This window comes from Tauraco erythrolophus, chromosome 8 (assembly GCF_009769465.1).
Source record: "Tauraco erythrolophus isolate bTauEry1 chromosome 8, bTauEry1.pri, whole genome shotgun sequence".
Classification (NCBI taxonomy): domain Eukaryota; kingdom Metazoa; phylum Chordata; class Aves; order Musophagiformes; family Musophagidae; genus Tauraco; species Tauraco erythrolophus.
Genome location: NC_141472.1, coordinates 26,677,859 through 26,705,248, shown reverse-complemented (window position 1 = coordinate 26,705,248; position 27,390 = coordinate 26,677,859). Strand labels below are relative to the sequence as shown.

Here is a 27,390-nt window from a genome sequence, read left to right as displayed (position 1 = left end):
TACTCCTGCCCCACAAGCTGTGGGGATACCCCTGCCCACCAAGCTGCTAGCCAGGGGGTACCCACCCTGCCCTCCACCCCGCTGGCCGAGGGGATACCCAGCCTGCCGCAGCCCCAAGGCGCTCCCCATCCCGAGAGTGTCCCTGGGGAAGGTGCAGAGGCTCAGAGCTGCCCTGGGGGCTGGAAGCACCCAAAAAAAACACCTGCTCCGTAGTGCAGCGGGGCTGTACACCCAGGGGCAGCAGCGACCGGGCAGGGCCAGCCGAGGGCACAGCGGCAGGAGGCCGGGCAGGGGCCCGGCAGCCCCCGGCCCGCGGCGGGCCCTCCCCCGCGCTGCTGGCCCAGCCCCGGGGGCCGGGCGGCGCTGGGGTGGGAAGGGCTCAGCGGGCCGCCGGCGCTGCGAGCGGGAGGCGCGCACGGCACCGCCGGACCGGCCGCGGCCCCGGCCCCGGCCCCGGCTCCGGCTCCGGCAGCGGCGGCTCGGCGGTGCGGCCCGGCGCGGCGCGGCTCGGGGCGGGGGCTGCCGGGGCCGCGCCCCCTGGTGAGTTCGGGGGGCCACGGGGGGGGATGCGAGAGGGCGGGCGGGGGGAAGACGGGGATCGGGCCCCCTCAGCTCGCCGCTCTGGCACTGCCCGCGGGCATCGCGGGGGCGCGGGGGGGGCACAGTCCTCGCCCTGCGCCGGGCAGCGCGCCCGCCTCCCCCTGGTAAGGAGAGGGGGAGTGAGGGCGCTCCGGCAGGCGGGCTGGAGGGGGGCCAGCACCCCCAGAGCGGCGGCCGGGCTCTGCCAGCACCCCGCGCCGCTCGCTGCTCCCCACCCCGCACCACCCGCCCCCCGGCCCCCGCACGCATCACGCGGCCCGCGGGTCCCCCGTCCCCTCCCGGCCTCCGGTGCGGCCCCCCGGGGAGCAGGCAGGCGGCCGGGCGGGCTGCTGGGGGAGCGCAGCTGCCAATGTCACCTTCAGCCCTCGCCGGCTCGGGGCTGGGGCAGCCATCCCGGGAATCCAGGCGGCTTAAGGATGGGAGCGCGGGCTGCTGCGTAAGAGCCACTTGAGCCCTGCTGTCGCCTTGCGGGATATCGCGTCCCCTTATCGTTCCGTTTAGTGCTTCTCACCCCCTCCCCCTGCGCGGCCCCGCACCCCTTCACTGCTGGCTGCGGCCGAGCTGGGATGTGCCGTGGCATGGATGTCCCCGGGCAGCCCTGGGGTGCAGGATGGTGGGGAGGGGTGCCCTGACCTGCCTGCCCGACTCTGCCTGCTGCCAGCTCCTTATCCAGCCTCTCCTGTGCTAGCCCCCACCGTGGAGCGGCATGGGAACTTGGCACCCCCCCTCGGCCAGGCCAGTCCCATCACCTCGGATGAGGAGTACCTGAGCCCCCTGGAAGAGTTCCCTGAGTCTGGCACCCCCAACACCGACCAGCCATGAAGCTGCAGCCCAGAACTGAGCATGGGGCTGCCCACGGCTCCCCGGAGAGCACCTTCAAGGCTGCGCCTACCTTTGAGGTGAGCTGACGACCTCCCTGGGACCTGGCAGAGGGGGAGCAGTGCGCTGTGACTGCAGTCCAGTGGTCCCCGGTACCAGGAGGTGCCAGGTCAGGCCTTCCTACCCCCTGATCTGGGGTGCTCCCGGCACGTGGGCAGCCTCCACCCCACCAGCTCCCCTGTTGCTCCAAGGGCTGCTGTTGTGATGGGGCCACAGCCCTGGGTACAGTGGTGGGGATGCATGGCCCTGGGTGCAGGTGAGTGCTTGCTGCTTTCTGACCCTCGCTTCCCCAGGTGTCCCTGTCAGACCAGTCGGTGCTGGAGGGGCAGGATGTCAGCATGAGCGTCCGCGTCCGTGGGGACCCCAAGCCCATCATTTACTGGTGAGTCTGGGTGCTTGCCAAGTCACAACTGGGCAGGGAAGGAGGGGATGGGCACAGTGACCTCCCCTTTAGGTGACATCCCTTTTGGGGATTGGCAGCTTGGAGCGCTGGTCCCAAACAGGGTTGGGGGTGGAAGAAAGGAGGGCTTTTAGGGACAGCCACGCTGGGTATGCAGGGCCAGGTGTGACCGTGCTGATCTGCCTGTGTCCTGAGCAGGTTGAGGAACCGGCAGCCGGTGAAGTATGGACGCCGGCACCACGTGGAAGAGGCAGAGGGGGCACGGGGGCTCTTCACGCTGCACATCCTGGCGGCGGAGCGCACTGACACTGGCTTCTACACCTGCAAGGCCGTCAACGAGTATGGCACCAAGCAGTGTGAGGCCAAGCTGGAGGTCAGAGGTAAAGCTCCCCGAGCGCGTTCCCCCTGGTACCGAGGGGCCAGCTGGCTCCAGTGCCCTGCATGAGCTATGTGAGGAAGGGACCACTGCAGACCCCACCTCAGCGGTGCTGCAGGAGAAGGGAACGAGCCAGCTTGCCCTTCCCTGCCGTATCGCAGGCAAGATGCAAGCTGGGAGCAGGAAAGTGGAGCTGTGTGCCTGCGGCTGCCTGCAGAGGCTGGCCCAGCAGCAGAAGGCAGGCTATTCTGCTGCCCCATCCAGATGTGCCACCCCACAGCCCTGGGTCCCACCACTCAGCTGTGCCATGGCCCCTGCTGGCCTAACCCAGAGCCTGCTGCGCCCTGCAGCCCAGCTTCTCCCCTTGTCCCCCCACGTACCCCCTGCTGGGGCCAGGTGCTGCCCCTGGCTGTGCAGGGAGGGCGTTTGCCCCTGGTGACCCTGCAGGGCACATGTTCCCCTGCCCTGTGGTGCCGACAGCTCCCTCTCTCCCTGCCCAGGCAGCCTGCAAGCTGCGTGGCAGGCACAGGGCAGCTTGGAGAGGTCCCCTTCCAGCACTAGCCTGTATGCATGGTGCTGGGCTGTCCGGCTCCCTTCCCGGGCTGTCCCTCCCCAGCCCTGCTGTGGTCCTCCTAGGACCCCAATATATGTGTGAAATTTGGGGAGCGGATGCAGAACTGATAGCCAGGCTGTACCTGGCATCCCCCAAGGCCAGGGAAGGAGCCTGCGTGGACGAGTGATGCTGCCTCCCTCCTCTTGCCCTTTGCTGTGTGTGCCCTGCTCCCCCCAGCCCTCCCCGCTGATGGCTGCCTGAGCCCCCCGGGCTGCGCCCGTCCCACCCTGGCCTTGGCTGCACTGCTTGTACCCTGCCGGGACCCTGCTGCCAGCCTGGATCTGGCAAAGCACGGCGGCACGGGGGTGGGAGCGGGAGCCGGCCCAAGCCCTGGTCCCTTTTAGGGGGCTCGGTGTGTGGCTCCGCGCCTTGGCGCGTGCTCGCACCCCTCGTGCCGGTGCTGGCGTGTGCGTGCGTGCCGTCCCGTCGCTGCTGCACTAACCCTTCCGCTTGCTGACTGCGGTTTTTATCTGTACGCAGGGGGAGTACGATAAGGGGGTGCATCTCTCAGAGCCGCGGCCGCGGGGCTCTTAGTTGGACACCTCTTAGGCAGTGGACCTCACCTTGTGTTATTACCTCCTGCTCCATCCGCCGCCTCGTCCTGGACGCACCGCGGGGACGCGCGGGCCCTCGACCGCGGGCAGGGGCTCACTGGATGGCCGGGGAGGCGTAACGAGGCTGTGTGGGGGGAGCGGCGGGGGGAGCATCAGGCACCCCCTCAGCTGGGCCAGGGTGGCCGTATGATGCTGTCTAGTCTGTTGCTCCATCTGTTTGTCCCTGTCTGCGTGTCCTGCCACTCCTCTCCTTGCTGCCCAGGGAACGGGAGCCGGGAGCTGAGCCCACGGCTGCCGCCATGCCGGCCAGGACTGTAGGGAAGGGGCTGCGGTGCGGTGGCAGCTCTGCAACGGTCACCTTGGGGCGTGGGGGACAGGAGACCCCAGGGACCCCCGCAGGGGAGCACCCTGCTCCAGCCACAGTGGGGAGGGAGAGTGTCGGCCCCTTGGGCTTCATGGCAGCCACCCAGGTGCCGGTCTGGCCACCGCGAGACGTCCCTTGCAGCCCCAGGGCTCGGGGTCCACCCGGAGAACCCCCAGCTCTGGGTCTCTTCTCCCTGGGGAGGGGGCTTGGCGCGGGGCGGGGTGGGCTGCGAGGCCGTGACCCTTTTTTTTTTTGTAGCTCTAATAAAATCTGTTTGGTAAAGCGCTGTGTGGTGTGTTCCTGGCACGGACACCTCCCCTCACCCCTCGGCCCCTTCCCTGGCTCAGCTCTGCTTTCCACATCTCGTCCTCCGCCCTGTCCTCCCACCCTTCCCCGCTGCACCCCTCGCCCGCTGCTCCAGGCCCCCTCCCCGCATGCACCCCCTGCCCCGCACGTACCCCTCCAGCCCCGCCACCTCTCGTGGTTGCTTTTCAGTTGCTGAGACGCGTCTCTCTCTCTTTCTCTCTCTTCCCCCCTTCCCGGGCAGCTCGCCCCGAGTGCCAGTCCCTGGCCATCGTGGTTCCCCTGCAGGACGTGGTGGTCGGGGCGGGGGAGCTGGCACTCTTTGAGTGCCTGGTGGCTGGCCCGCCAGACATGGACGTGGACTGGTTGTCCCGGGGCCGGCTTCTCCAGCCCGCTCTGCTCAAATGCAAGATGCATTTTGACGGGCGCAAGTGCAAGCTGCTGCTCACCTCCGTGCACGAGGACGACAGCGGGATCTACACCTGCAAGCTCAGCACTGCCAAAGGTAAGTGGCGGTCACGCAGCTCCCCAGGGGAGTCTTGATCGGGGCTTGGCCCTAGGGGGAGTGTTGGGGGTGGACAGCTGCCCCAGCCTATGGGTTCAGGGCTCTGGTCCCCTGGGATGGAGCTGTGAGTGCTGGAGGTGGGAGTCGGGGGGATGGGGGGTGATTGCTGCCCCAGGGGCTGGGTAGCTTTCCCCAGCTGGGAAACCTGGTGTGCATCAGTCCTTGGGCTCCAGCACCCCAAGCCCTGCAGCCCTGTCCCACCCTACTTGGCTTCTCCGCCAGCATGCATGCACCTCCTAGAGATGTAGGGAGATGCATTTGCACTGTGGCTGCACCGGCTGGATGCAGCTCTGGAGCCCAGCTGTCCCTGTTCCCGGGCTCCAGAGCCTCTGGGCAGCCAGCTCTGGTCGAGCTTTCTCTGCTGGCCTGGGAGGTGGCAGGGACAATGGGCAGGGGGTCAGGGACACCCATCCTCTCCCACCAAGACATCACTGGTGGCAGCTGAGGAAGAGCAGCAGGACTCAGTCTCTGTCTCATGGCTCTGACAATCCCCTGCGCCTGGGCACGCCGCACACAGCCTCTGTGCCCCGCAGTGGGGCAGGGACAAGGGTCCTTTTCCCATTCCCCAGCTCGCCTGGGCAGCCCCTTGGCAGTAACCCAGGCTGCGGTGGGTGCAGGGGCAGCGGCATTCCCAGCACTTTGTGGCTGCTGCCCTTGCATCCTCCATGGAGGAGGCTGTGTGTGGGGACTGGAGGGCAGCAGCAGTTTTGGGTGCAGGGAGGTGAGGCTGTGCTGGAGCATGGTGTCAATCCCTGCCCAAGGTAGGGGACGACATGGTCACTGCAAAGTGGTCCCTGCTTCAAACCCCCTCATCTGGAGCATCCAGCCTGTGCCCGTCCCTGCTGCCCCTGGGTGCTGCATGTGCTGGCGCTGCCTGCTTCAGCGTCACCGTCCTGTCCCCAAGGGGCTAGGCCAGCTGTGACCCCCTGCCCTGCGGGAAGGACAGGGCATCCTCCCACCCCACCTTGCTGCTGGCATCTGTACTGCTGTGAGGGGAGGAAAGGGGTACCCTGCTGCAAGCAGAGCCCCAGCCCTGGGCACAGGGACTTCGCACACACTTGTACTCTCCTGCCTGTGCAGGGACAGAGCCTGGCACCCAGCACAGCTGGGCTCAGCCCCCACTGGGTGTGGGGTACGCTCAGCTACAACCACTTTGGCCGTGGGGGCTGCAGGCGGAGGGGTCGCAGGCTGCCTCCTGCCCTGCACGCCTGTGTGCCACGGAGGTTCACCCCTACCTGCTCTCCTTGCAGACGAGTTGACCTGCAGCGCCCGGCTGACGGTGCAGCCCTCTGTGCAGCCGCTCTTCACCCGCAAGCTGGAGGACTTGGATGTAGTGGAAGGGCGGCCAGCACGTTTCGACTGCATGATCAGTGGGAGTCCCGCACCAGTGGTCATCTGGACCCATTTTGGTAATCCCCTAAGCCCAGAGAACTTCCCCAGGGCCCTGCAGGGAGACCTCTCCGCATCTCCTTGTGAGCTGCACCCAAGGGCTCATGCCTGGCCAGGGCTGGGAGGGGTGCTGATGCTGATGCTGGTGTGTTTCTCCATGCAGGCCAGCCAGTGCAGGAGGGTGAGAATGTGCGGATTCAGCAGGATGGGGGGCTGCACTCACTGGTCATCATGCATGTGGGCAGTGAGGACGAGGGGCAGTACACGGTGACTGCCAGGAATGCCCATGGCCATGTGGAGTGCTCTGCCGAACTCTATGTGGAGGAGCCGCGGCCGTCTGCTGCCTCCCAGATGTAAGAGTCGGGGGTCTCCAGGATCTGCACCCCCTCTACTTGTTCCCCTCTGGGATTCGGGAGGCAATGGGCTTATGCAAAGCCTGGGGTTGGGGCTGGGCTGGGGGCACCGCAATCCTGTCACAAGCGTGTGCGGACTCTTGCAGCTCCAAGCTGGAGAAGATGCCGTCCATCCCGGAGGAGCCAGAGCAGGTGGAGACGGAGGCAGAGTGCTTCACCATGCCCGATTTCCTGAAACCACTGCACAACCTGGACGTGGTGGAGTCGAAGGAGGCCGTGCTAGAGTGCCAGGTGGCCGGGCTGCCCTACCCCTCCATCACATGGTTCCACAACGGCTCCCGCATCGACAGCACTGATGATCGCAAGATGATGCAGTGTAGGGCTCCCTGTCACCCTCCCCACCCCCTTGGGGTCCGTCTGCCTTGGGTGGAGGAAAGAAGGACACCCCAGGAAGAGACATCACCCCCCAGACCTTCATGCAGGGAGGGGACCTCTGTGCTGCTTGGCTGATGGGGTCTCACCCATGTTCCTCTGTTCCCCCCCAGATAAGGATGTCCATCGCCTGGTGTTCACAGCTGTCAGCCACGCGCATGCTGGTGTCTATAAAAGCGTCATCGCCAACAAAGTGGGGAAGGCCACGTGCTACGCACATCTCTACGTCACTGGTAAGCAGCAACGAGCACCACCTGCTGCCACCCTGCCAGGCTGTGCCTGGGGCTGGGGGTCAGTGGCCCTGTAGTTAGGTCCTAGGGTGACAGGATCCCAGGGGAGTTCAGGTTGGAGGGGACCTCAGGAGGTCTCTAATCCAACCTAAAAGTGAGGTCAGCTGTGCAGTCCTCGCTTTGTGGGGTCAGGACCCATCCCTGTACCCTCAGGTCCCACATGGGACTTGCTGGCAGCACCAGCCCCACAGGGGTAACCACGCTGAGCCCCCACCAGGAACCAGTGAGGGTCGCTGGCCCCATCTGCCCCCCTCCAGCCCACATCTCCTGAGGCGTAAGGCAAGGCAGATGCCCCAAGGAGCTGTGGCAGTGGCCATGCTCACACCCCTGCCCACCTCCCCACACAGATGTGGTGCCGACCCCTCCGGACGGGCCCCCCACCGTGGCCTCAGTGACCGGCAGAGCCATCACGCTGACCTGGAACAAGCCCAGGTGGCTGGACACCGCCATTGGTGAGGGGGATGGGGATGGGCATGGGGTGGGCAGGGGTGGGTGATGCTGTGATGGAGCACACGGGCCAGCCTAATGCTGGGGACTCTTCACTGACCCTCTCCTTCTGCAGACCCCAACTCGGTGACTTACGTGGTCCAAATGCAAGTGCTGGGCACGACGCAGTGGCTGGTGGTGGTGAGCGGCATGCGGGACACCACCTACACGGTGCACGGGCTGACCAAGGGTGCCCAGTACCTCTTCCGTGTCATCACTGCCACCCCCAAGACCAACAGCAAGCCCTCCCCACCAGTGGGGCCTGTGCAGCTTTTGGACCGGGGTGAGAGGGGCAGTAGGGAGGGGACAGGTGGCTGGGGTGGGGTGATAGGCTGGCCAGGGCTGGGGTATGTGGGGTCCGGAGGCGGTGGTGGTGATGGTGGGCTCTGAGGGCTAGAGCCCCTCTCCTACGAAGACAGGCTGAGAGAGTTGCAGTTGTTCAGCCTGGAGAAGCGAAGGCTCCAGAGAGACCTAGTAGCATCCTTCTAGTACCTAAAGGGGTCCTACAAGAAAGCTGGAGAGGGACTTTTGACAAGGGCATATAATGACAGGACAAGAGGCAATGGCTTTAAACTGAAAGAGGGGAGATTTCTATTAGATATAATGAAGAAGTTTTTTACAATGGTGAGGTAAATGGTGAGGGTGGTGAGGCACTGGAACAGGTTGCCTGGAGCAGTTGCAGATGCCCCATTCCTGGAATTGTTCAAGGCCAGGTTGGATGAGGCTTTGAGCAACCTGGTGTAGTGGAGGGTGTCCCTGCCCATGGCAGGCAGGGTGGAACCAGATGATTTTTAAGGTCACTTCCAACCCAAACCATTCTATGATTCTATGGTGCGTGTGGCAGGTCCCTACCTGGAAGAGGCCCCGGTCATCCTGGACAAGCCAGATGTGGTGTACGTGGTGGAGGGTCAGCCAGCCTCCATCACGATCACCATCAATCATGTGGAGGCCACCGTCACCTGGAAGAGGTAGGACCTGATGCTGTGCCCGTTGCCTGCCCCATGCCCAGCATCACCCCACAGTGCACAAAAGGGGCTCCTGCACCAGCTCTTTCTGCAGGGCAGGTGGGTGGGGGGTCCTTCCCTTGGGCTGGGTGTGCACCCAAGGCTGATGTCCAGGGCTGTTCAGAGCTGCATGGGGGGAGTGGGTGTGCTTTTTTGGTGGGGGGTGCTGTCTGTGAGATGCTAAGGGTTGAGAGCCATTCAGGGGGCAGAGCTGGCAATGGGATGTGAGCTGTTTGCTGGGGCTGCGGGGTGGGAGCCACGGCTGGGGCTGTCTGTGGGTCAAGAGATGGCCATGGGGCTGTGGGACAGGATCTATTGATGGGGCAGCAGGTCTGGGGCTGCCTGTGGGGCTGTGATGTGGCAGCTGGTGTGCCTGCAGGAGCGGGAAGGTGCTGGGGGAGCAGGAGGGCACATGCGAGATGATGATGCCAGACGACGACCAGCACTGCCTGCGGCTGCTGTGTGTGGGCCAGGGGGCCGCAGGGCTGCTGGCCTGCGAGGTGAGCAACTGCCACGGCACTGCCCGCTGCACCCTCCGCCTCTGCCTCGCAGGTAGGTGCCCCCACGCCAGGGGGGCCATGCCCCTCTGCCAGGGGGTGGCATCACCCTATGGTGCTCCAAGCCCACGTGCCATGGGGGGGGCATTGCCCCACAGGGTGCTCCGTACTCTGGGGATGCTGCTCTATCCGGTGGCAATGCCCCATGGAGCTGAAGACCCATAAACCGTGTGTTGATGCTGCTGCCCGGTGTCCTATACCCATATCTGACTTGGGTAGTGTCCCATGTGCCCCATGATCATGTACCTGGGGTGGCACTGCTGCAGGGTGTCCCATAGCTGTGTACAATGGGGTGGCACCACCCCCCTGTGCCCTATAGCCAAGAGCCCAAGGGGACACATCCACAGTGCCCCACAGAGGTGTCATGGGTGGCACTGCCCCATGGTACCCCACATCCATATGTAATGGGAGATGCAGTACCACGGTGCCCCATGCCCATGTGCCGTGAGTGGCACTGCCCCACGGTGCCCCACATTGATGGGGAACTGCCCCATGGTGCTGCAGGCACATGCCATTGGTGGCCTGCTCCATAGTGTCCCACTCCCATGTGCATTGAGATGGTGCTCCATGCCCCTATACGTGGGCTGGCACTTCCTTGCAGTGTCCCACAGCTGTTTGCCCCGTGCCAGTGGCAGGGGGGTGGCACTGCCCCATGGTGCCCCATGCCCTGTCTCTCGGCAGAGGCACCGCGCTTTGAGTCCATCATGGAGGACATCGATGCCCAGGAAGGAGAGACACCGCGCTTCGCCGTGGTGGTGGAGGGGAAACCGCTGCCAGACATCATGTGGTACAAGGTGGGCTGGGATCCCACCACCCCCTTCCTGCCCAGAAGGCTGTCCCACAGCCCCCCAGACCCACACCCTTCGCTCCCTCACCTGGGTCACTGTGTTGGGGCTTTGGGGCTGTGTTCAGCCCTGGTGATGCAGGATGTGCCCCATGCCCATCCATGGGCAAGGGGTGGTGGGAGCTGGTTGGGGACAGGACGGGACCCCCCTGACGCCTCTGCCGCCCCAGGACGGGGAGCTGCTGGAGGAGAGCAGCCACTTGAGCTTCGTATATGAGGACAACGAGTGCTCACTGGTGGTGCTGGGTGCTGCCGAGCCCGACAGCGGCGTCTACACCTGCACAGCCAAGAACCTGGCCGGGGAGGTCTCCTGCAAGGCAGAGCTGGTGGTGCGGGCAGGTACGACCGGCCAGACTCCGGCTCTAGGCGACAAAGCCTGGGTGCCCGGCTTGCCCCCCACCAGCACCTTTCCTTCCCCCAGCCCAGCCTGCTGCTGATGCCGCCATGGAGGAGGAGGCGCTGCACAAGGCGCGACGCCTCACTGACTACTACGATGTGCACGAGGAGATCGGGAGGTACGGGGCCACCGGCACGGTAGGCAGTGGGAGACCTTAGGCACTGCAGGGAAAGGGGTGCTGGAGCCAGGGTGCACCCTGGGGCTCCGACCCGGAGGACTTGGCTCCACGGTACGCCAGAACCTGATGCGCTGAGGTGGCTCTCCACTGTCAATGGATGTTCTGGTGTCAGCTTAGGGCGGGGAGACAGTGAGGCCGGAGCAAAGCCAGGCCTGAGGTCACTCTGTGGAGGGTCCTGGAGAGCTTCCGGGGCTGCAGGCAGCTCCCTGCAGAGCAGGCGGCTGCCCCAGCTGCTTGGGGAAGAGGAGGTCTCCTGCTCACCTACCTTCTTATCCCCGCTTGCCCCCATCGGTGCCTTGCAGGGGGGCTTTCTCCTATCTGCGGAGAGTGACGGAGAAGAGCAGCCGGCTGGACTTTGCCGCCAAGTTCGTCCCCGGGAGAACCAAGGCCAAGCAGTCAGCACGGCGGGAGCTGCACATCCTCTCGCAGCTGGACCACGAGCGCATTGTCTTCTTCCACGATGCCTTCGAGAAGAAGAACGCTGTCATCATGGTCATGGAGCTGTATCCTCTGGGCACTGCTCTGGGCGTGGGGGATGAGGGGAGGCTTTACAGGGGGACAGGTGGGTGGAGCAGGTGCAGAGGAGCTGGGTGCCCCGAAGAGTGCAGGGCACGGCGGGGCAATGGACTTTCTGTTCTCCTTGACTGGGACCCAGCTGTGCCAAGGAAGAGCTGCTGGACAGAATGGCAAGGAAGCCCTCGGTGTGCGAGTCTGAGGTGGGTGAACCCTGGGGGGCAAAGTGATGGGTGAGGGAGGGAGCCTGGGGACACCGGGGTCTGTCCCAGCCCAGGGACGTACAGCGCCCATTGCATCAGACTGCAGAGGGGGCACAGCCTGCACCCTCCTCTGCACAGGGCTGGTGTGGGGCTGACCCATGCTCAGGGCGCCCACCCTCCCTCTGCTCTCTCACAGATCCGGTCCTACATGCGGCAGGTCCTGGAGGGGATCTGCTACCTGCACCAGCACAGCGTCCTGCACCTGGACATCAAAGTGAGTGCAGGGCTCTCCGGTCCCCTCCCGCCTCGCGCCCGCAGGGACGGGCTCCTGCCGCGCTGCTGGGGGCTCGGTCCTTCCGCCCGGGGACATCCCTTCCCTGGGGGAGCCCCCGCCTCCTGCCAAGCTCCCCTCCGCCCCGCACTGTCCTGTAGCCAGAAAACCTCCTGATGGCGGATTCGAGCAGCGAGCAGGTCCGGATCTGCGACTTCGGCAATGCGCAGGAGCTGACGCCCGAGGAGCCGCAGTACTGCAAGTACGGCACCCCCGAGTTCGTGGGCCCTGAGATAGTCAACCAGAGCCCCGTCTCCAGCGTCACTGACATCTGGTAAGGGCGGCCCCGGGGTGGACAGTGGGTTCCCCACTATGCTGGGAGGGACTGGGCATCCCTAAGGGCTTGTTTCCATGCAGTAACCACGCTCTCCTCTCCACAGGCCCGTGGGGGTCATCGCCTACCTCTGGTGAGTGCCCTGGTGGACCACCACAGGAGGGACACCCTTCTCACCCCCTTGCCCATTGCAGTGCTGGGGCTGTGGCCATGCACATTGCTCCTCGCAGACAGTCTCCTCCCCAGCTGCTCCTGCCTCTGCCCTCCCCATGGCACTGGGGCTGGGGCCCAGGGTCCCCTCCTTGGTCCCCTATATTTGCCGTGCTGTTCCCTGTGCCCCCACGGCCTGATGACCGTGTCCCCTCCTTGGCAGCCTGACGGGGATCTCCCCCTTCGTTGGAGAGAATGACAAGACGACGCTGATGAACATCCGTAACTACAACGTGGCCTTTGAGGAGAGAATGTTCCAGGCGCTCACCCGGGAAGCCAAGGGCTTCGTCATCAAAGTGCTGGTCAACGACAGGCTGTGAGTGGTCCCTGGCCCCCACCCCTCCGGCGTGAGCCCTGTGCTTGAGGGAGGTTGGGGACCCCCGTACATCGGGGTGCCCAAGGGCGGGTTGGCTGCACAGCCAGACCCTCCTGCCTGTCTCCCATCTGGCTGAAGCCCCCTGGCCTGGGCAGTTCTCACCCGCTGGTGTTGGTTCACAGGAGACCCAATGCAGAGCAGACCCTGGAGCATCCCTGGTTCAAGGTGAGCCTGGGCAGGGACCCAGCGCCTGGTGGCAGCGGTGTTCCCCTGAGCCTGCCACAGGCTCCGTGGGACACCACTGTCCCCTCGCCCCGCAGACGCTGGCCAAGGGGAAGGTCATCAGCACCGACCACTTAAAGCTCTTCCTGTCCCGTCGGAAATGGCAGGTGAAGGCAGGAGCTGGGGAGGGAGAGGGCCAGGCAGGGCTGCCTGCTGGGCAGGATGGGGTGACATGCCCTGAGCAGGATGGTGCTGTGCCACCCGCCTGGGCCTGATCCAGCCCTTTCCGCCGGCTGCAGCGCTCACAGATCAGCTACAAGTGCAATATGGTGCTGCGGCCAATCCCAGAGCTGCTGGAGGACACGTCCAACCACCTCTCCATCGCTGTGCCCCGGCACCTCAAGGAGTCACCAGCGCTGTCGTCCTCCTCGGACTCAGACGATCTGGATGAGCTGCCTTTCATCCCCATGCCACACCAGGTGGAGTTCTCCGGGTCCCGCATGTCTCTCAATGAGATCCCCACGGACGACGAGGCCATTGGGCCCTCCGAGGGACCGCGGCTGGAGGAGGTTTCGCCGAGTGATGTCTCTGCCATGGAATGGCAGAGCCAGGGCGCAGGGAAGCCTGGAGTGGCCTTAGGGAAGCGGCCGAGGGGCTCTGGATCACGGCGACCATGTGTGGAGGCGGAGGCGCCTGGCTCCTCTGATGAAGAAGCCCCAGAAGCCCAGAAGCGGCCAGAGTACCCCCGCAAAGCTGTGAGGAAGGGCTCCAGCCTGGAGTCCCCGGGGAGCGCCCGGCGGGGAGAGCTGAAGAGGGGCGGCTCGGCGGACAGCGCCCTGCTGGCCCACCAGCCCCCGGCCACCGAGGAGGAGGCTGAGGCGGGCCGGGACCCCCGCCGGGCTCTGGCCAAGGCGGCCTCCATGGAGCTGCCGCGGCGGAAGGGGGTCTGGGGGGAGGACGATCACACCCAGCGCCTGGAGCTGATGCGCCAGCGGCTGCTGCGGGGCGGCTCCGGGGACGGCAAGGTCAGCGGCCCTGCGAGGTCCCCTCCTGGAGACCCTGGGGGTCAGCCCTGACAAGAAGGTCCCGCGGCCGAGCCGGCTGGAGCCGCCGGTGGCAGCGGTGCCGCGGCTGGTGCGAGCAGCTTCCAGCGAGGCCACCTCCCCACGCCTCCTCCCTGCCGAGCGCCAGCTGCAGAAGAGCAGCTCCTTCAGCCACGGCGACGCTGAGCCCGTCGTCCGGCACCGCCGCTCCGGTGCGCCACTGGAGATCCCGGTGGCCCGTCTGGAGGCTCAGCGGCTCAAGGAATCCCCCTCACTCTCGGCCCTCTCTGACGCCCGGCCCTCGGCACCGCCGGATGCCCCTGGCCCGCCGACAGCCTCCATGGTAGAGATGGCCGTCCCCTGGGCCCCCACTGCCAAGGCTGCCCTGGGGAGGAGGCATGTCCTAGAGGAGCGCAGCCAGCCCAGGGCCGGCGCAGCCACCACCACCATAGGGAAGAAGCCCGTGGTCAGGGGACAGGGGGAGAAGATGCCCACCAAGGCTGCCGGAGCCAGCAGGGAGGGGGCTGCCAGGACGGGAGCACCCATTCCACCACAGCCCCTGGTCCCCGGCACCCAAGCCCCCAAAACGTCTTCCTATGCCAAGGTCATGCAAGCCATGGGAGCCATGCAAGGCGGGGAGCCCGCCACTGAGGAAGCCCCTCAGACCCCACCGGCCGCTCCTGCTGAGCCCCCCGCACCAGCACCAGCACCGGCATCGGGGAGGGAGGCGAAGTCTGCTGGCTCCTCCAGCTCCCTGCTCATCCAGGACATCGACTCAGAGGAGGTCTTCGAGGCCAAGTTCAAGCGGGGCCGGGAGTCATCTCTCAGCCGGGGGCTGAAGCTCCTCACCCGCTCCCGCTCTGAGGACCGGCACCTGGCTGGCCCCCAGCTCCCCGACGAGGGCATCTACCGTCCCACACCGGCTGGTGTGCCCCTGGAGCTGCGCAGGGACCGGACTGGTGGGCTGGTGGCCAAGTCCAAGTCGGTGCAGGACCTGCACGAGGTGGAGAAGGACAGGAGCTTCCTTCGGAGAATGTCTGTGCTCCTCAAGCGGACCCCACCAGCCGAGAGGAAGAAGAGCAGGGGAGATGATGGGGGTGGTGAGACCCCATCCAGTGGGCGCCGCTTCTCCTGGAGCCTGACCTTGGGCGGCTCCAAAGAGCGGAGGGACTCGGAGAGCCTCAAGTCGGAGCCAGGGGCTGGCGGGGAGAGCGAGTCGCCTGCGGTGGCCGTGCGGAGGAAGATCAGTGCCACGGTGGAGCGGGTCTCTGCACGGCTGCGCAGCCTGTCAGACGAGCGGCCGGAGGGCGAGGGGCCTGGGGAGCTCCGCCGTGCCAGCTCGGAGGGCGAGAGCCTGCGGCCGGGGCCCCCCCCGGCACCCGCACCCTCCTCTGAGTCCCTGCGCTCGGAGGGCAGCACCCGCTCCTCCGCCTCTGCCAAAGGTGAGTGGCAAGGGGGGGTCCCACCGGCACCCCGCAGCCCACCCGCCCTGGGTACGGTGGGCACGGCCGCCCCGGCTCGGCCCCGCTCTCAGCCGCCCCCTGTGCCCGCAGGTGGTAGTGAGAGCCAGAAGCGGTCCCGCTGGGAGCGCTGGGGGCTCTCGCGGGGCAAGAAGGAGAAGGTGGCCTCGCAGCCCAGCATCCCCTCCAGCCTGCTGCGGGAGGAAGGACTCCCTGCCAGCCGTCCGCACGCGCCCAGCGAGTCAGGTACGTGCAGCCCCAGGATGGGACGGCGGGTGCCCAGTGCTGCCCCAGCCTGACACCCCCCCCTGCCATCTGCTTTCCAGATTTCCCTCCCATTTTCCACATCAAGCTGAAGGACCAGGTGCTGCTGGAGGGCGAGGCGCTGACCCTCTGCTGCCTGCCTGCTGGCAGCCCAACCCCCAGGATCATCTGGATGAAAGGTGGGGGGCTGCCTGCGCTGCCTCGGCGGGTGGGTGCTGGCGGGACACAGTAGCATCCCTCTTCTTTGCTCCCCTCTGCAGATAAGAGGTCCCTGCAGCCGGACAACGCGCTGAACGTCGTCTCCTGCAAGGACGGCCGGCAGATGCTCACCATCGCCAAGGTGTCCAGGAAGGATGCGGGGCTGTACGAGTGCGCAGCCGCCAATGCCCTGGGCACGGCCATCAGCTCCTGCACGCTGGCTGTGGCACGTAAGGATGGGAGGGGGAACCTTGGGGGACAGAGGTGCTACCCCACAGGGAGACAGCATGTGCCAGGCATGCAGCCCGGGGCTGGGGACCCGTCAGAGCAGGTCACTTGAGCTCCCCTCTCCGCATCTGCAAAAGAGATTGGGCTTTTGAGGGGGGACAGGCTGGTTTTGCTTGGGTACCTCCACCATCTCCGAGCCTATGCGTTGTGCTGCCCTTGCCCTGCAGCAGCTGTGCCCTGCCCCTGCTGGGCACCCAGCCCACCCTGTCCGTCCCCTCACAGGGCTCCCTGGGCGGCCAGGCACCCCGGAGATCCCCCAGAAGTACAAGAACACGGTGCTGGTGCTGTGGAAGCCTGCAGAGAGCAAAGCCCCCTGCACCTACACGCTGGAGCGCAGGCTGGATGGTACGTGGGGCTGCCTCCCGTTGCCCGGGCTGCCTCCCGTCGCGGGAGCCGCAGCTGGAAAGATGGGCTCAGCCGGGGACACCAAGCCAGGACGAAAGTGCCCAATGTCCTTGCTGTCCCCAGGGGTTCGGTGGGGTCTCAGGTCAGGGGTGGGGGACAGGAGGCTGGTCCCTGCACCCTGGTCTGCCCTGCCTCACCTCGCCCCCGCGCTGGTAGGGGAGCACGAGTGGAAGATAGTCAGCACCGGCATCGCCGACTGCTACCTCAATGTGACGGATCTGCCCCCTGGGAGCACCGCCAAGTTTCGGGTGGCCTGTGTCAACAAGGCTGGGCAGGGGCCCTACAGCAACCCCTCGGGGAAGGTGCACCTCGAGGCAACAGGTGAGCGAGCCCTGTCCCACAGGGTATGGGGCAGCCGTAGGGCCGCCTGTGGGACTGAGGCATTTGGGATGCTCTGGGTGACCTTGAGTCCCCAGGAACCTTCCACCCAAGGATTGGGATACCTCTTGCATCCCGCTCCTGGCTTACCCCCACATGGCTCATGCTTCCCTTTGCTCCCCGCAGATGCTCAAGCTGCCCCAGCCAAGGACGTCACCATTCCTATCCCTGTCCCTGTCCCTGAGAAGGTGGCTTCCAGCCGGTCGACCCAGACACCTATGGGGCAGCTGGAGCTGCCGGCTGAGGGGGTCCCCCCAACCACGCCACCCCGCAAGCACAAGGGAGCGGTGCAGAAGGCAGACGGGGCGGCGCAGGCGGGGCACCCCCTGGAGGTCCTCCAGCCCCCTGTGCCCCACGAGGAGGGGACGCGGACGGACCCTGAGCTCCCGCCCGACATCACCGTCTGCATGCCCCCTGAGCTGATGTTTACCCCTCCTCGGACAGTCACCTCACCCCACACAGACACTCCCACCCAGGGCTCCCCTGTGCCCCCCACGGACACATGCCCCCCACCCCAGGCTCCGTCTCCTTCCAAATTCTCCCCCGTTTCCCCAGTGTCGACCACCCCCAGCTCAGCCCCCACACCGTCTCCCACGCCCAATGCTACGCCCACACGGAAGATGCCCCCTTACATGGTCACCTCCTTCGTCTCCATGCCCTCTGCATCACCCCCTGCCCAGGAGCCCCCTGCCACTGCCCCACCCTCCAAGGAGCCCCCAGCTGAGAGTGGGGTCCCAGGGGGGAAAGACAGCATGTCGCTGCGGCAGGGCGTTCCCCAGAAGCCATACACTTTCCTGGACGAGAAGGCGAGGTGAGTAGCAGCGGGATGGGATGCTCTGCCCGGGGTGTTTCCCCCCAGCACCCCAGACCGAGGGGGCTGAGCACCACCCTGTGCTGCAGGGGCCGTTTCGGGGTGATCCGGCTGTGCAAGGAGAACGCCACGGGGAAGCACTTCATGGCCAAGATCGTGCCCTACGAGGCGGAGCGGAAGCAGAGTGTGCTGCAGGAGTATGAGATCCTCAAGGCGCTGCACCACGAGCGCATCATGGCCCTGCACGAGGCATACATCACCCCCCGCTACCTGGTGCTCATCTGTGAGAACTGTGCCGGCAAGGAGATCCTCTACAGTATTGTGGACAGGTATGGCGGGGCACGGGGCTGCCAGCGCCAGCTGCCAGCATGGAGCTGCCTGCTGATGCCGTTTGCCGTCAGGTTTCGCTACTCAGAGGACGATGTGGTGAACTACGTGCTGCAGCTCCTGCAGGGCCTTGAGTACCTGCATGGCCGCCGCATTGTACACCTCGACATCAAGCCGGACAACGTCGTCATCACAGGCATGAATGCCCTCAAGATCATCGATTTCGGCAGTGCCCAGTCCTACAATCCCCTCGTGCTGCGGCAGCTGGGGCGGCGTGTTGGCACCCTCGAGTACATGTGTGAGTGGGGCACCCGGAGTGCCGTGTCACGGGGACAGGGACGGGTACCCGAGGTGTGCGTGTGTGCCCATGCTTTGGGAGGGGCTTGGGGCTGGGGGGAGTTGAGGTGTCCTTGGGAAAGTTGGGGGTTTTTTGGGGTGCTGCTGCTGAGGGATTCTGTAGGGTTGCTGGGCTCAGTGGGAGAATTTGGGTGCTGTGGGGCGGTTGGGGTACCCTTAGAGGTGCTGGGCTGTCAGGGTATTGGAGTGTCAGGGGTGGGTGCCGGAGGTTGTAATGGTGGGGTGCTGTGGGTGCTGTGGGCACTGGCGATGCTGTGGGTGCTGGGGCTGGGCCTCTGGTGTGTATGACAGCCCTGTTTCCCCTGCCTGCAGCGCCGGAGGTGGTAAAGGGTGACCCAGTGGGCTCCGCAGCAGATGTCTGGGGAGTTGGAGTCCTCACCTACATCATGTAAGAGAAGGGGCCAGGGGGATGAGCACCCTGAGGTGTAGTCAGCCCCACCCAGGGCTCAGTGCCATGGGGGACATCAGGCTGGTGGTGGGCTGGGGCATGCTGTAGCCCTGCAGACCCTTCCCAGCTGGACATGAGGATTGAGATGCTGGGCAGCTGTGGCTGTTCCAAACCAGAAATGGGTGGGCAGGGGGTCCCTGCTGCCCTCCCACTGCTGCTCCCCAGCCCGTGCCACCCACTTCACCCTCGCAGGCTCAGTGGTCGATCACCGTTCTTTGAACTGGACCCCATCGAGACAGAGAACCGCATCCTGGCGGGGCGCTTTGATGCCTTCAAGCTGTACCCCAACGTCTCACAGAATGCTGCCCTCTTCATCCGCAAGGTCCTCGCCGTCCACCCCTGGTGAGTGCCTGGCCAAGGCAGGGAGGACACGTGGCCCTGGGCTGCGCCCATGACTGGGCCAGGTGGGCAGCTCCCTGCCCCACAGGGACCCTCCAGACATCACCAGTGAGGCCCTGGGGTCCATCCCTGCTCCTGGAGAGTGCTCGGATCTCCTGAGTCCAGGACCCTGGGGTCCGTCCTCACTCTTGGAGACGGCTAGGACCCCCTGGGTGTTGCGGAGCAGGGATGGTGGCTGGGTTTGGGAGAAGCAGTGGGCACCCTGCGGCCCCTGACTTGGCGCTGCCCCTGCCCCAGGAGCCGCCCCACAGTGAAGGACTGCTTTGCCAACGCCTGGCTTCAGGATGCCTACCTGATGAAGCTGCGCCGCCAGACCCTGACCTTCACCACCAACCGCCTCAAGGAGTTCCTGGTGGACCACCAGCGGCGCCGCGGCGAGGCCGTCACCAAGCACAAGGTCTTACTCCGCTCCTACCAGGGCAGCCAGCCGCCGGGGCCGCAGTAGCCAGCACCTTGGCCGTGGCCACGAGGGGCCGAGGAGCCAGAGGAACATTCCAGGGGCCGTGGGACAGGGCGGCCAAGGAGGAGCCAGGATGAGCCCACGGACCTCACGTGCCACCGCCAGGGATGCTGGCAGCCGGCATCATTTTGGCGGTGCCAAGGGAGAGGGGAGGTGTCTCTGCCAGCCCAGGGGTGGGGTCCAGCAGTGGGCAGAGGGCAAGAAGCCTTGCTGGGAGGAACAGAGAATGTGGCAGAGGGTCGGGGGAAGGATGGAACAGGGATGTGGAGCTGAGCGAAGCCCCAGGTGGGAGCAGGAGAGCTGCCAGCACGCTGGCCAGCCCTGGCCACGTGGGTCCCATCAGCCGTGTGCCTTATGCCGCAGCCTGCAGCTGCCCCCGGACATGGCACGGGGGTCCCTGCGCTCCCCCTGGTTTGCACGCTGGTGCCCAAGGACTGAGGTTGCTCCAGTGGTTCCTGCAGAGAGGGGTCCGCTTACAGCCCCCCGCCCCCTCACAGCCCCCTGCCAGCTGGCATAGCCCCGGTTCTCATGGCTGGGAGCGGGGGCCACCAGCCCCCCGCCTTCCACTCCTCCCAGCCCCGGTCCTGGCAAGCGGGTTTGCAGCCCCAGGACCGATGCCGGTGCCTTCCCCGGGGCTGTTGGCTGCACCCCGCACTGGGGTGAGGGGCTGGCTGGCAGCCCTCCCTTGGCAAGGGGGCACCCACATGCCACACACACCTCCTGCACCTGCTCAGGCCCATGCTGCTCGTGCTCTGCCCACCCGGCTCCGGCCCTCGCCCTGCACCCTGCCACCAGCCTGCCCGCCTGTCCCCCGACTCCCCAACGCCACAGCGCAGCCCCGCAGGTGCCTGGCCAAGTCCCATGCCCCTTCCCTGGCTGGCGGCAGGATGCTCCAGCGTGGCTGAGGTGCCCTGGGCTGGGGGACAGGGGCAGCGGTTGGGCCCTCACCTTCCAGATGTGCTGTAGCGATAGGGCTTTATTTATTGACTTTGAGAAGGTCTCTGCCCATCCCCGTCCTCATCCCTGTCCCTGTTCCCTCCTCTCTGCCGGACTCCGGAGTTGCCAACGTCCCCATGGTCTGGAGCAAGCAACGTGCCAGAGCAGCAATAAAGACCCTGAGCAGCTGATTCTGTCTCCATGCTTGGCCGGGAGGGGATGGGGTGGGTGGGCAGAGCAGCCCCCAGCACCTCGGGAAGGTCCTGTCCCAAAATCTTGGCACTCAAAGCCAGGAAGGCTTCCAGCTGGGGCGGGGCTGGGAAGGGCGTTGGAAACTCGTAGAAGGAGCCAGGAAAGCTGCAAAGCACTGGGACAGGCGCAGGGGAGGGGGCTGGCTCATGGGGCACTCGTGTCACAGAGCAAAAATCCCAGGTGCTGGGGGACCCGGTGGCTGCACGGCTGGCGGGGGCAGCCAGAGCCGGGCTCCTGCTGGGCACACGGCAGGGGCAGGCGAGGGACCTCCCGCCTGGCTATAAATACCCGCTGCCCATATGAGGCCGGGCCGGCCGTGCTGGCAGGGGCTGCTCCGGTTACAGCCCGGCCTCCGCCCCTCCGCAGCCCCCTGGCTGCACCCACCAGCCCCCTGGGTGCACAGCCCACCCGTGCCGGTAGCGTGTGTGCGCGCCCACACTCGCGGGCACAGGCACGCACGTACAGCCTGCGGGCACGCTCCCACCCTGGCACACCCGTGCACATGCACAGCCCCTCTCCCATCCGCGTGCCCCAGCCCGCACGCCCGGGGGGCACGCTGCCCCGCTGACACGCTCGAGCCGGTGCCCAGCGGGGCACACGCGGCGGCTCGGCCCGTTTCCGCTCCTGCACACGCGCCCTCAGCGAGAGCCGCTCCCTCGCGCGCGCACACGCGCAGTCGCGCGCCCGCCGCTTCGCACGCCTGCCACGCGCACGCGGCTGCCCCCTCGCACCCCTCTTCGCACGTGCAAAACCCGTCCGTCGCGCGCGCGCGCGCTGCTCCTCGCACGCCGACGCCCCGCCCCTCGCGCACGCGGGCGGGCACGCGCAGGCGCAGCTCCCTCCTCCCGCCGCTGCGGCGCCCCCTGGCGGTCGGCGGGGGCACCGGTGCGGTGACGCAGGGCGGGGGGGGTCCTGCGCGCTGACGTGTCGCAGCCACGTGTGCGGAAGCAGCGGGCTGGCCGGGGGAGGCGGGAGCGGCGGCGGGAGCGGGGCTGCGGGGGCTGCCGGAGCGGAGCCGAACCGAGCCGAGCCGAGCCGCGATGCCGCTGAAGGCGGTGATCCTCATCGGGGGCCCGCAGAAGGGTGAGTGCGCCGGGCCCGCGGGGCGTCCCGCCCGCGCCGGGCCCCGCCGACCCCCCTCTGCTCCGTAGGGACCCGGTTCCGGCCGCTGTCCTTCGAGGTTCCCAAGCCGCTCTTCCCCGTGGCCGGGGTGCCCATGGTGCAGCACCACATCGAGGCCTGCGCAAAGGTACGGGGGGCTGGGGGGGTCAGGGTCGGGGGTCCGAGGCCGCGGCCGCCCCCCTCACTCTGTCCCCTCTGTCCTCAGGTGCCCGGCATGAAGGAGATCCTGCTGATGGGCTTCTACCAGCCCCACGAGGCCCTCAGCCGCTTCCTGGTGTCAGCGCAGCAGGAGTTCAAGATCCCCATCAGGTGGGCGGGAACCCTTGCGCCCCCAGGGTACCCACAGCGGCACAGCCTCTCGCCCACCTTCCCCGGTGTGGCAGCCCCCAGCCGGTGCTTGGGCGTTGGCCTTGTCCCACCATGGATGGGCACAGCTGGCCTCCTGTGTTAGTTCTGCCAAATTTCCCTGGCCCTGGGCCCTGCCCTGGCTGCTGCCTGCTCCAGAGGTGCCTCTCCCGTACCGTTACAAGCCATCATGGCCTCCTTCCCCTGCGCCAATGTCTACGTGAGCCCTCTTGCTGCCTGGCAGGATTATGCCTCTCCAGTCCCTGCCGGCCCTTCCCTTCCCTGCTGCTGGTTGGTGCTACCAGACACCTGCTTCCCTAAGCCCTTGCTTTTCCCTGCTTGGCTCGCAGGTATCTCCAGGAGTACGCAGCGCTGGGCACGGGTGGTGGCATCTATCACTTCCGAGACCAGATCCTGTCAGGTGGTGCTGAGGCCTTCTTTGTCCTCAACGCAGATGTGTGCTCAGAGTTCCCGTTGCAGGAGATGCTGGAGTTCCGGCAGCGGCACGGGGACGCGCACAGCTTTGTCATGCTGGGTACCACAGTGAGTGGCAGTGCTGGGGAGCAAAGGAGCAGCGATGCTCTGCCGTGGGCTTGCCTAGAAGCCAGCGGCTCCTACAGTGGATGAGTCCCTGGATGTGAGCTCCGGGTCTCATCTGCTGTACAACATCTGCCTGCTGCTCCATCGTTGTTCACGTCCTCGCTCCGCAGGCCAACAGGACGCAGGCGCTGAATTACGGCTGTATCGTGGCAAATGCAGACACACAGGAGGTAGTGGAGGCCCTCAGGGAGCCGGGCATGGCGTGGGCAGCGGGTGCTGCGCTGCCTGTGTGGGTGGACGTTCCCAGCGCACCGCAGAGGGTGTGACACCGGGCACGGGGGCTGTGCCCCGGCACTCATGTCCCTTCCCATGTCTCCAGGTCCAGCACTACGTGGAGAAGCCCAGCACGTTTGTCAGTGAGATCATTAACTGTGGCATCTACCTGTTCGCACCTGCCATCTTCCAGCATATAGGCGAGGTCTTCCAGAGGAACCAGCAGGAGCTAGTGCTGTGAGTGCCACTCTCTGCCTCGTGTCCCTCCCACCCCACTGCTTCCTGGGGCTGCAGCAGCATGCTCATACTCCATTCTTTCTCTATCTTCTCTCCTCCTCTGCCATCACTCACTTGTTTCCTGGTCCTGCACCAGCTGCCCCTACCTTGGGTAAGTCTCCTTCTGTGTCTGCACTGGCTGCTCTCTGGGCTGGATCTTCCATAGCAATAATGCATGCTTTCCTCCCTGCTCCAGGCCTCTCTGCAAGGCTGTTCTTTCCTCTGCTCCCCTGCTGGCCAGTGTGAGACTCCCGTTTTCCCTTGCTCTCCTCCCACCCCATCCTCATATAGCTCCAGACAAGAGACCAAGTGAGCCTTTCACCTGGGAATGCTCCACTCCTCCCTCCAGCTCTCTGCACTAGCAGCCTGTCACTTGGCATCTCTGCCACCACCCAAGCAAAAATCCAGCCATGTAGGGATCTGGAGCAGGGCCAGAATCCGGTGCTTGTACACCCACCTGGACTGGGTGGGGCTCTTGCACCATCACCTTCTGGCTGAGAGCTTGTTTCAGCTGGCAGAGCCCCATCCATGTCGCTCTGAGGTTCAGTGGGGCTGGGCAGGCCTGGCCTGACAGCTGGGGCTGTCCCCACCTTCGGGGAGAAATGCATGGCTAGGAAGGAGGCCATAGGAGGATTTGGGAAGGGTAGCTGCTGGGGTCCCTAGCTACGGTCCTGACTGGGGCAGGTGTCTAACAGGCCTCTTGCTTGCAGAGAGGAGAGTTCCAATGGCTGGCAGCGTGCAGAAGTGATCCGGCTAGAGCAGGACGTTTTCACAGCACTGGCTGGGAGTGGCAAACTCTATGTCTACAAAACTGATGGCTTCTGGAGCCAGATCAAATCGGCTGGGTAAGAGCTGGAGCCAGGGCTGGTGCAGCACAAGTGTCAAGCAATCTGTACTAAAGCTGGGAGAGAAGGGTACCCAGGGAGGACCTTGGGGGTGGAGGGGGTGCTGAATTCAGACCCTTCTCTGCCCTGGTAGTGCCAGAGAAGCAATAACAATCTTTTGCTTTTCCTCCTCCAGCTCTGCTATCTATGCTAGCCGCCTTTACCTGAACCAGTACAGCAAAAGCCACCCAGAGAGGCTGGCCCAGAACAAGCCTGGAGGCCCTATCATCCGAGGTACCCCTCTGACACCCCCTGCCATCTTGGGGCCTGCCCCGTGTGGGACAGGGGAGAAGGGGGGAGGCAGTGGGACCTGTGGCAGGACCTCCCCTGATCTGAGAGGTGGGTGCTGCTGTGAGCTGCCTCCCCTGATGCGGTGTCCTTGCATTGCAGGGAACGTATATATCCACCCGACAGCCTCTATTGACAGCACAGCAGTGGTGAGTGCAGGCCTGGGGGACCCTGCAGCAGGGCCATGCTCCACCGAGGTGGGGTGCTGAGGGTAGTGTGGTCCCTGATCTCATTGCCTACCTCTGTCCTCACAGCTGGGCCCCAATGTCTCCATTGGGGAGGGGGTGACGGTGGGAGCTGGTGTGCGTGTGCGAGAGTCTATCGTCCTGCATGGTGCCTCACTCCATGTAAGTAGGGTTTTCCTGATGGTGTGGGCATCAACGCTCACCCTTGCAGCAACCCTTCATCCCCTTCTTTGCCCCAGGACCACACCTGTGTCCTCAATACCATCGTGGGCTGGGACAGCACCATTGGACGGTGGGCCCGAGTTGAAGGAACACCCAGTGACCCCAACCCCAACGATCCCTATGCCAAGATCGACAGCGAGACCCTCTTCCGGGACGGGCGCCTTACACCATCCATCACAATCCTGGGTACGTCCCACCTGCACCCGGCCTCCTTGGCCCTGCGCAGTGGGGCAGAATCTCTCCTCTCTCGCTAACTCCCTCGTGCTCTCCCCACAGGCTGCAGTGTCACCATCCCTGCTGAGGTTGTTATTCTTAACTCCATTGTCCTTCCTCACAAGGAGCTGAGCCGCAGCTACAAAAACCAGATTATCCTGTGAGTCAGTGGCTCGCTGGGATGGGGGGACCAGCACCAGCCACCTACTCCCTGCTGTGCCCTACAGCAAGAGCCTGTGCTGAGGCTTCACTTCCTGGGAGGTTCCCAGCACCCCCAGAGGGGTCGGTGCACACCAGGAGCCCTGCAAGTGCCTGACTCTTATTCCAGACAGACATTAAAGCTGATGATCATCAGCCTCGTGTGCTGCTTCTCTTGCAGCCTGGGGATCAGCCTAGGGCAGGGTGAAGACTTCAGGCATGTGGCCCTGGCACTGGGCTGCATGCCTGTGCAGGGAGCCCTGGGCTGAGGCTGTTGAGGGAAGCACTTGCTGCCTGCAGCGTCTTGGGTCCAGCTTTGAGTGTTTCTCCACCAAAGGGCACTATCAGCATCGTCTTGCCATCCCTCACCAGGCTCTCCCTGCATCATTTGCTGTCTGCAACTACCTGGAAGGTCTTGGCTCATCTCAGAGGTGGGGGAGCTTTGAATGTGCCTGTCCTGCGTGGGCAGCTCACCCTGCGGGAGGAGCTGGTTGTGAGGATCCCGATTTCAGCAGCGTGATTGCAACAGCCTGAGCTGGGCTCCTGCCCACTGCTGGGAAAACAGGGCTGTCCTAAGGGCGCTGGCACAGGAGGGCTGGCTGGGTTGGACAAGCAGGCTGCTGGCCCTGGAGGGAGCTGCAAAGGCATCGCTTCCCCCAGCACCTCCTCCACCTCCAAGGGATTGGTATGAGCCAGGAGAGCTGCCAGCCCTGCCAAGCCCACTCCTGTCAGGCTGAGACCTGCACAGGCTGTCTAGGCAGGGCTCAGGTGACAGCAGCAGGTCCCTGCCACCCCGGTGGGCCAACAGCCTCCTCTGCACCAGCATGTGTGTAGCTTGAGGGGCTCACTGTATGTCTTCTCTCACATCAGCCATGTCCACAGGGTACCAGAGCAATCAACTTATGCGTGTGCAGGTGGCAGAGATCTACCACCTCCCTGTGTCTCAAAAAAAACCCGTTTTTACTGAAGGCAGCTTCCTGCTGATCCTGGCACACTGTCTACAGTAACCAACACTGGCCTTAATCCACTTGCCTCCCTATCTTCTCTGGTTTTGGAGCTCTGTGCTAAAGCCCTGCACTCTGAGGGCCACATCGTGCCTCTCACCTTCAGCAGGCATGGCATTAGGGATTCACATTAGGATTCTCCATCCATCCAGTACCACCCCAGCTCAATGGATTTGCAGTAAATCCTTGCTCCCAGCCCTGTGCCTTTCCCGTGCCAGTTCTCCTGTGGTCCTGGGCAAGGATTAGCTGTTCCCTGGCTTTAAGCACATTAAACTCCTTCAGTTTTGCCTCTGCCTTGAATGTGCTAATTTCCTTGCCCACGGGTGAACACCTCTGCACTGGGGTGAAACTGAACCAAAGTACTCGCTTTCAGGATTGCACATGAATTTTCTCCTGTGTCCCACCATCTGGCCTGGGTTTTAATACGGACAAAAGTTTCTCAGGCTGGACGTGGCTGTGGGGCAGTTCTCAGCCCTGTTGTAAGGCTCCTTTTCCCTAAGCTCCCCTTGTAGTGGCTGTCCCTTGTGCAGAGTTATCTGGGGGACAACCCCTTCTCGGGCTTTTGCTCCATTTACAGGCTCATCCAGCTTCCCTCTCATGGAGGGAGCGAGCTGTGCATCCCAGTCCTGCTTGGGCTTTGTGGCACCGGGCGGGGCTGGAGGGGAGGAAGGAGTTAAAGGGGCCTCCGCTGAGGTGCCAGGAAGTCTGGAAACACTTTAAGGTTGTCCTGCCCTGAGCAGCAGCAGCTCTGATTACTTCAGGCCAAAATTTAGGCTGAAAGAGGGGCCTCCCACATCCTGGACTCTAGGGCAGGGAGAGGAGAGCTTCAACTAGGGCAGGTGGGGGTTGTGCCCGCCCTCCCTGCCCAGCGAAAGGAGGGGGTTTGGGGAGCACTGCTCACCCTTGCGGTCTGCTACGTAGCCAGGCTCTGTTGTGCCAGTGAGCCCCAAAGTCTGGCACCTGGCAGCAGCAGGGAAGGACAGACAGCAGCCACAGCCCAGCTCGTTTTGCTGCAAACGTTTAATACTAGCCACCCCCAAGTACAGTGCTGGGGCAGCATCCCCGCCACCATGGCTGGGCAGAGCCAGCCCTGCTCCCCAATCCCCAGGGAAGCAGAGCAGGGCTCGGAGCTCAGCACCACCAGCCCACAAGGCAGCATCC

General features: G+C 65.0%; 2 protein-coding genes across 3 annotated transcripts in view; both read left to right on the top strand.

The window, feature by feature from the left end:
* SPEG (striated muscle enriched protein kinase) overlaps positions 1-19,476 on the top strand; it is a 38,613-nt gene extending 19,137 nt beyond the window's left edge. The window contains 37 exon segments of the mRNA XM_086615336.1: positions 1,289-1,396; positions 1,399-1,499; positions 1,773-1,861; positions 2,078-2,259; positions 4,334-4,594; positions 5,905-6,063; positions 6,207-6,396; positions 6,543-6,772; positions 6,942-7,061; positions 7,466-7,570; positions 7,681-7,887; positions 8,449-8,572; positions 8,988-9,160; positions 9,847-9,959; positions 10,180-10,348; positions 10,431-10,524; positions 10,887-11,087; positions 11,240-11,300; positions 11,497-11,574; positions 11,733-11,905; positions 12,012-12,038; positions 12,279-12,431; positions 12,614-12,656; positions 12,752-12,820; positions 12,953-13,687; positions 13,689-15,138; positions 15,250-15,402; positions 15,483-15,599; positions 15,681-15,848; positions 16,129-16,251; positions 16,468-16,632; positions 16,816-17,500; positions 17,590-17,829; positions 17,902-18,125; positions 18,497-18,572; positions 18,825-18,974; positions 19,269-19,476. Of these exon segments, the coding sequence (XP_086471462.1) occupies positions 1,289-1,396; positions 1,399-1,499; positions 1,773-1,861; positions 2,078-2,259; positions 4,334-4,594; positions 5,905-6,063; positions 6,207-6,396; positions 6,543-6,772; positions 6,942-7,061; positions 7,466-7,570; positions 7,681-7,887; positions 8,449-8,572; positions 8,988-9,160; positions 9,847-9,959; positions 10,180-10,348; positions 10,431-10,524; positions 10,887-11,087; positions 11,240-11,300; positions 11,497-11,574; positions 11,733-11,905; positions 12,012-12,038; positions 12,279-12,431; positions 12,614-12,656; positions 12,752-12,820; positions 12,953-13,687; positions 13,689-15,138; positions 15,250-15,402; positions 15,483-15,599; positions 15,681-15,848; positions 16,129-16,251; positions 16,468-16,632; positions 16,816-17,500; positions 17,590-17,829; positions 17,902-18,125; positions 18,497-18,572; positions 18,825-18,974; positions 19,269-19,476 (7,724 nt within the window).
* Positions 19,477-21,719: 2,243 nt separating this feature from the next.
* GMPPA (GDP-mannose pyrophosphorylase A) lies at positions 21,720-25,381 on the top strand. 2 transcript variants are annotated; one of them, XM_086615547.1, is made up of 13 exons: positions 21,720-21,762; positions 21,831-21,928; positions 22,007-22,110; positions 22,497-22,689; positions 22,857-22,916; positions 23,066-23,196; positions 23,333-23,347; positions 23,946-24,080; positions 24,256-24,353; positions 24,510-24,556; positions 24,662-24,754; positions 24,832-25,000; positions 25,091-25,381. In XM_086615547.1, exons 1-13 carry the CDS (start codon positions 21,720-21,722, stop codon positions 25,189-25,191), a joined length of 1,287 nt encoding a protein of 428 aa, XP_086471673.1. In that variant the 3' UTR covers positions 25,192-25,381. The 2 variants fall into 2 exon arrangements, with proteins under 2 accessions (XP_086471673.1, XP_086471672.1); XM_086615546.1 differs by lacking the exon at positions 23,333-23,347.
* Positions 25,382-27,390: the final 2,009 nt, after the last annotated feature.